The sequence below is a fragment of the Microcaecilia unicolor genome, chromosome 11, assembly GCF_901765095.1.
Source record: "Microcaecilia unicolor chromosome 11, aMicUni1.1, whole genome shotgun sequence".
NCBI lineage: Eukaryota > Metazoa > Chordata > Amphibia > Gymnophiona > Siphonopidae > Microcaecilia > Microcaecilia unicolor.
Window position 1 is genome coordinate 1,104,218 of NC_044041.1, and position 6,032 is coordinate 1,110,249.

The window sequence follows — 6,032 nt, forward strand, 5'->3', positions numbered from 1 at the left end:
AAGTAATGGTTACCACCCCTGAAAGCTGATCCACTCTGCACGAGATGCCTGCATCAGTAGCCAATCAGTAAGTGCACTGATCTAAACATATGTATTATTTGTGCTTTTTGGAAAAAGGCTAGGACCCTAACATGAGAAAGCTGTCATTAGCGATGCAGCAGAGAAGACATCTGTGGCCCCAGTGACCTGATTTGAAATGGTTTTCTTTCTAGAGAATGAGTATAGAGACAGAAGCCACCAGAGACAGAGTAAGTTCTGTTTTTATTGAATGTTCAGTCACTGGTGAATGTGAAGCTCCATTCTCAGTCAAGGCCCAGGTTCATGGCAACCTTTAGGGCCCAGACATCATCACTGTGGCTTTCAGTAACTCCAGGGACTGAGCACATGGCTACTCATAACTCCTCCCTTGGCGCCCGCAGAGGTAAATGTTGAAACTCCTTTGGAACTTCCTCTCCTTTCTTGGATTTCTTGTAAAACCCTGCAGCATCCAAAAGGGCGCTGATCTCATCAGCCGTCATGTTCTTTACCTTCACTACCTGTGAACCAGAACAAAACAGTCTTTAAGAAACAGAAGTGACCTGTGTCTGAAAGCAATGGCTGTATCTGGACAAGAAGCTATGTGTCACCCTCCGGGACAAACTGAGGGCACTTCCTAGGTGACTCAATGGTTTGAGAGGCTGAAACAGAGGCGCAATGGGGGCAAGAGCAGCCCTAGGATCGGCAGAATTTCTCTCTCTGTTCACCCCCCACCCCTTTAGACTCTGACACAGAGGCCCATGCAAAGAGCATTGCCACAGTTTTAACATGGTGTTACTACAAGTTTTACTAGATGTGCAATGCAGTAATGGCTTCAGTGCAGATGTTAACTCTTGTGGAAACCGTTACCGCCAATCACATTAAAATGCAAGCTAATGCGGTCATTAAGAATTCCAGGGAAATGCATGGAAAAAAAAGGTGAATTTTTTTGCCAAGATGGGGGCAGTGTAGAAGAGTTGTTTCAAAGGAGTGAGTGGCCTTTTCCAACCTGAGTTCCTTCTGCCATCCTCCCCTCCAGTTACATTTCTGATTTGTTTCCCACTAAACCTGACAGTTCTCAGCGGTTCACAATAATCAAGAGGCCAGGACAATCCCCGGGAATTACATGGAACCAATGAAAAAGCCAATAACTTACAGTTCTAAACTTCTGCTGAAGAAACATATTTTAATCTTCTTTCTAAATGTAATACACTGTTGGGGAAATGCATACAATTTACCAAAATCCTTCCAAAGAATTGTTGCTTGGAAAGTCCATGATTTCTCAAAAGTTGTTATTCGCTTCTTTCCTTTAGACAAAGGAAAGGTAAACAACATACTTTTACCCAGTCTCCTAAGTCTAAGTCTTGAAACAGCTCCAAAATAAAAATGAGATTAAAAATAAGCTGGAACCAAACCATGTAATTCTTTATACAGAAAGCAAACATGGTTAAAGATGATCCTGGCTTCCACCGGCCACCAATGAATTTAAGATCAAATAGGGATATACTCTGATACATGGAAAGTTCAAAAATCAGATGAACTGCCGTAGTTTCTTTGCACAACCCAGATAAATTGAATTACAATAGTCAAGGTAGGACAATATTAGAGCTTGAGTTAAACACTCAAATTGATCTCTATTCAAATATTTACGAATAGCGTGCAATTTTCTCATTATAAAAAAAAACAACATTTTTTAACAAGAGAATTAACCTGTATTTCCACTGAAATGCACTATCAAAATGTAGACCCCAAATATTTATAGCTTTAGAAATAACAATTAAAGAGTTAACCGTGAAGGTTTCAAGAATATGCTGTAAATTTGCATTGAAATACAGAAATGTAGTTTTATCTGTATTCAGTTTTAACTTATGACAACACATCCAACCTTCCAATAAATTCAAACAAACAGAAATTCTAGAGAGATCATCAATACGTTTGCATGCAGTGCCTTCATTGTATGCAAATCTCTGTCATGCTTATTCATTGTAGGTATTCTGTAAACCTGACTGGATTGGTGTGTCCTGAGGACTGGATTGAGAATCCCTGGAGTATGGTAAGGGAGGAGTGGCCTAGTGGTTAGGGTGGTGGACTTCGGTCCTGGGGAACTGAGGAACTGAGTTCGATTCCCAGCACAGGCAGCTCCTTGTAACTCTGGGCAAGTCACTTAACCCTCCATTGCCTGCCGCATTGAGCCTGCCATGAGTGGGAAAGCGCGGGGTACAAATGTAACAAAAATAAAAAGGTAAGCCCCTAATAGTTCCTTGATGAGAACAGGAAATGGATAGAGTAAGAAGGGATTTGTACATGAAAGTTTCCTGAAGAGAACTGGAAGGGACAGAGTGAGGGAGATACACACGATGGTTTTCTGATGAGAGCCAGATAGGAAGGCATGAGAAGAGAGGCTTCTACCTGAAGTAATGCAGATCTTCTGCACCTGGAAAAGATTTCATTTTAGCGTGCTTACCTTCACTTTCTCATCGTTTATGTTGTAGAAAATCAGCCGAGGTTCCTTCTCATCTCTGGAAACGTACTTCAGATTATGGCTGTGGTGTTTACTGTTAAGGAAATACCGACCCCTCACAAAAGCTGGCAAAGAAAGTTTCCACACTGCCCCCTCGCTGAAAGGATACTAAAGTGCCCAGCGTTCCATCATGAAGAGCTGGAGCTCCGGCATTTTCTTCATAACTCATCCTACTACGCTGGGAGCCTGCGGGAGAAGTAGAGGTCAGGTGACGATACCATTGCAGACATCAAAGCTTTCAGAGCTGAAGCATCTCTGCTGAAAAAGTCTATCTTGCAAGGCACTAATTGTTTTTTCTTGGTCTCTGGTGGTCCTTCACCGAATCCAAATTAACCAATTAAATGGTTTTCTTATTAGGCTCCTGTTCCTCACCTCAGTGACATATACACCGTTCCCTTCGCACTGCTATCACAAACTGTCCAATGGATTTTCTAGTTGGGTTGGGGTTATTGTGCAGTGGCATAGCCACAGGGGCCTTGGGGGCCTGGCCCCCCTCCAACTTTGGGCTCAGGCCCCCTCCAAACGTGCAGCTCCCGTTAAATGGCTGGTGGGGATGCCGAAGCCTCCTCCTCACGCTGCTACAGTGCAGAAGCTGGCGGCATGCCTCCAGCCACTTACAACAGAACTCCTCAAGCATGCTCAGTTCACACAAGAACCAACAATGCTTGGGGAGTCTCGGCATCGGCGGCTGGAGGCACGCTGCCGACTTCTGTACTGAAGCAGTGCAAGGATGAAGTTTGGCTGGCGGGGCTTCAGCATCCCTGCGGCCAAGAAAGGTATTTTTGGCACGCCAGGGGGAGAGGGATGCATTGATTCACCAAATCGGAAAACTGGCTACACTCCTGCTGTGGAGAGAGAGAACCTGCCTTTGTTTTCAAGGACACATCTAAGTACAAAGATTAGGGGGCACTCCAAGGTTACATGGTAATACTTTTAAAACAAATAAGAGGAAATATTTTTCAATCAATGAATAGTTAAGCTCTGGAACTCGTTATCAGAGGATTTGGTAACAGTGGTTAGCATATCTGGGCTTAAAAAAAGGGTTGGACAAGTTCCTGGAGGAAAAGTCCATAGTCTTATTGAGATGGACATGGGGGAAGCCATTGCTTGCCCCGAGATTGGTAAAATGGCATGTTGCTACTATTTGGGTTTCTGGATTGGCCATTGTTGGAAACAGGATACTGGGTTAGATGGACCATTGGCCTTGCCCAGTAGTGTTCCCTGACGAGAGCCAGAAGTAACTTACTAGTTAGATAGAAGGCTTTGGAGGAGGAAGACAGGATTCAAATCCTCCCACTGTTGCTTCTAGTGACCTTCACCTTATATTCCTCAGATACACATTTCGATTGTAAGCCTTCAAGGAAAAATTAATACTTAAAATTTAAAATCCAAATCCATCTTGATTAGGCCCAAATGAAGAGTAGGCGAGAGGCTGTGCTTGATGTTCCCTGAAGAAAGCTGGATGGGGAAGATGTTAAGAAAGGATGGCAAAGATAATCCAGATGCCAGATTGGTTTTTCCTCTGCTGTCCTAGAACCTTTTTGGGCACGAGGGTGCCCGAGTCTGGGATAACAGGGGGGAGGGGGTCTCACTTTAATTCCTGTCAGTCACTCTAAGCATGTTTCTCTCACTAGTACTAACACAGCTGAGGATCCAAATAATTCAGTACTGATAGATTTCATACTATACTTATGTAATCAATAAAAATAAAACATGGAAAAGAAAATAAGATGATACCTTTTTTTATTGGACATAATACATTCCGTTCCAACAGCCACCCAACTTAAAACACAAGTTAATTAGAAGTAAGCTCCCAACACAGGCTCAAAAAGAAAAGAATGGCACACATCCTTGCAATATATCCAGCTGCAAACTATGTCAAAACATTTTGCAGGACCCCACGGTCATTCACAAAGGAAAAATATTCAACATTAAGGAATCGCTCACATGCTCATCTTCCAATGTGGTATACATCTTTCAGTGTAAAAAATGCAACGAAGGCTGCTACATTGGAGAAACAAGTCAGATGCTAAAGAAGAGATTTAATTTACATAGACACCATATGAAAAATGCTAGTACCAATCAGGATGTCACCTCTGTGGGGCAGCACTTTACAAAACCAGAACACTGTCCCCAGTGATTTCATGGTAAGAATCCTGAAAGGGAACTTTAAAACAATACAGGAACGTAAGACCTTTGAAGTCAGAATGATTAAATATTTTGACACCCACCAGACAGGACTTAACAAAGATCTGGGTTTTCTAGCCCATTACAAACCATAAAATTGTACTGCTTTGTCACCCTCCTGTCTCCATGAATATCTCCCTGTCCCTCATCCACCCGACTCCTCCTGTCTCTCACCTATCCACCCCCATCCTGTTAGACTGTCACTGAAATGCTTTGATGTTTCACTTATATATACTGTCATCTACCAACATTTGCTTATTTCCGATCTGACAAAGAAGGGGAACCTTCGAAAGCTCATCAAGAAATGTACTAAGTTATGTCTAATAAAAAAGGTATCATCTTATTTTCTTTTCCATGTTTTATTTCTATTGATTACCTTTAAAAGTGGACTAACACGGCTACCACACCTCTCTACTATACTTACTATGAGGGTCCCCCGGGCCACCTCCATGTCTTTCTCACTGCCGGCTTCTGGGATATTATCTGTGGCTTTAGCCCAGGTGACCAGAGCCAGCACACAAAGCAACACCTTCCACCCTTCCTTCTCCATGTTAGTGCTGTGATTCCACCATCAGAGATGCCCGACTTTATCAGGGATTTAGGTATGGACCAAACCATTCCTCACACAGGGGGTTTGCCGAATTCTTCCCACACTTCCTTTCCTCCCTAATGGACAATAAATGAGTAAAGCAGTCGGAGGCTCAAGAGGTCACTGCATCTACACGAAAGCTGCCAGTGTACACACAACTGTATCTATTCATTAAATAGCAGCTTCTTAAGAGCAGCACCCCCCAGCCCCAAAAAGGGCAACCGGCTTTCAAATGCCTGGCTGCACCTCCTTCCCACTCATCAGACACAGGTGTCTCCTTATCTTTTTTCTCTTGTGAAACTGTTGTAGTTCACAAGCTGTTCTGAGAGACTCTAGAACACGCCAGCACTTCTGTGAGTTAATAATTCTCATTATCACAGAGTCACGTTTTACATAGAATGTCCAGGTCAGAACTTAGAGATCTGGGTCAGAGAGAGCTCATGGTTGGTGCAAAGTTTAGAAGAGACGCTGCCCACACCTGTAGCAGAGCAGAGACAACAAGAGAGACCTCAAATCCTCTGCAGCAAGAAAAAGCAGCAACAGAAAAGTTTAACGGCAAAAGGACGTCCAGTCACTTCTAGTAGTAAATCAGTGACGTTTTGTTGTTTGGAACAACTGTGGTGCGTCCGGCAATTCTACACAGGAGGTGGAAATAGATTAGATCGTCCTTCATCCCTTGAGTGAAGCCCTGGATAATAAGAGCAGCCTTTCTAAACCCAA

General features: G+C 43.2%; 1 protein-coding gene across 1 annotated transcript; it reads right to left on the reverse strand.

Moving 5' to 3' along the window:
- Positions 1-212: 212 nt before the first annotated feature.
- Positions 213-5,397, reverse strand: LOC115479634 (selenoprotein M-like). Its single transcript, XM_030217687.1, has 4 exons — positions 5,148-5,397; positions 2,646-2,722; positions 2,480-2,558; positions 213-536 (listed from the first exon to the last, which is right to left on the reverse strand). The coding sequence occupies exons 1-4, from the start codon at positions 5,271-5,273 to the stop codon at positions 393-395; spliced, it is 426 nt and encodes a 141-aa protein (XP_030073547.1). The 5' UTR covers positions 5,274-5,397; the 3' UTR covers positions 213-392.
- Between the last annotated feature and the right edge of the window lie 635 nt (positions 5,398-6,032).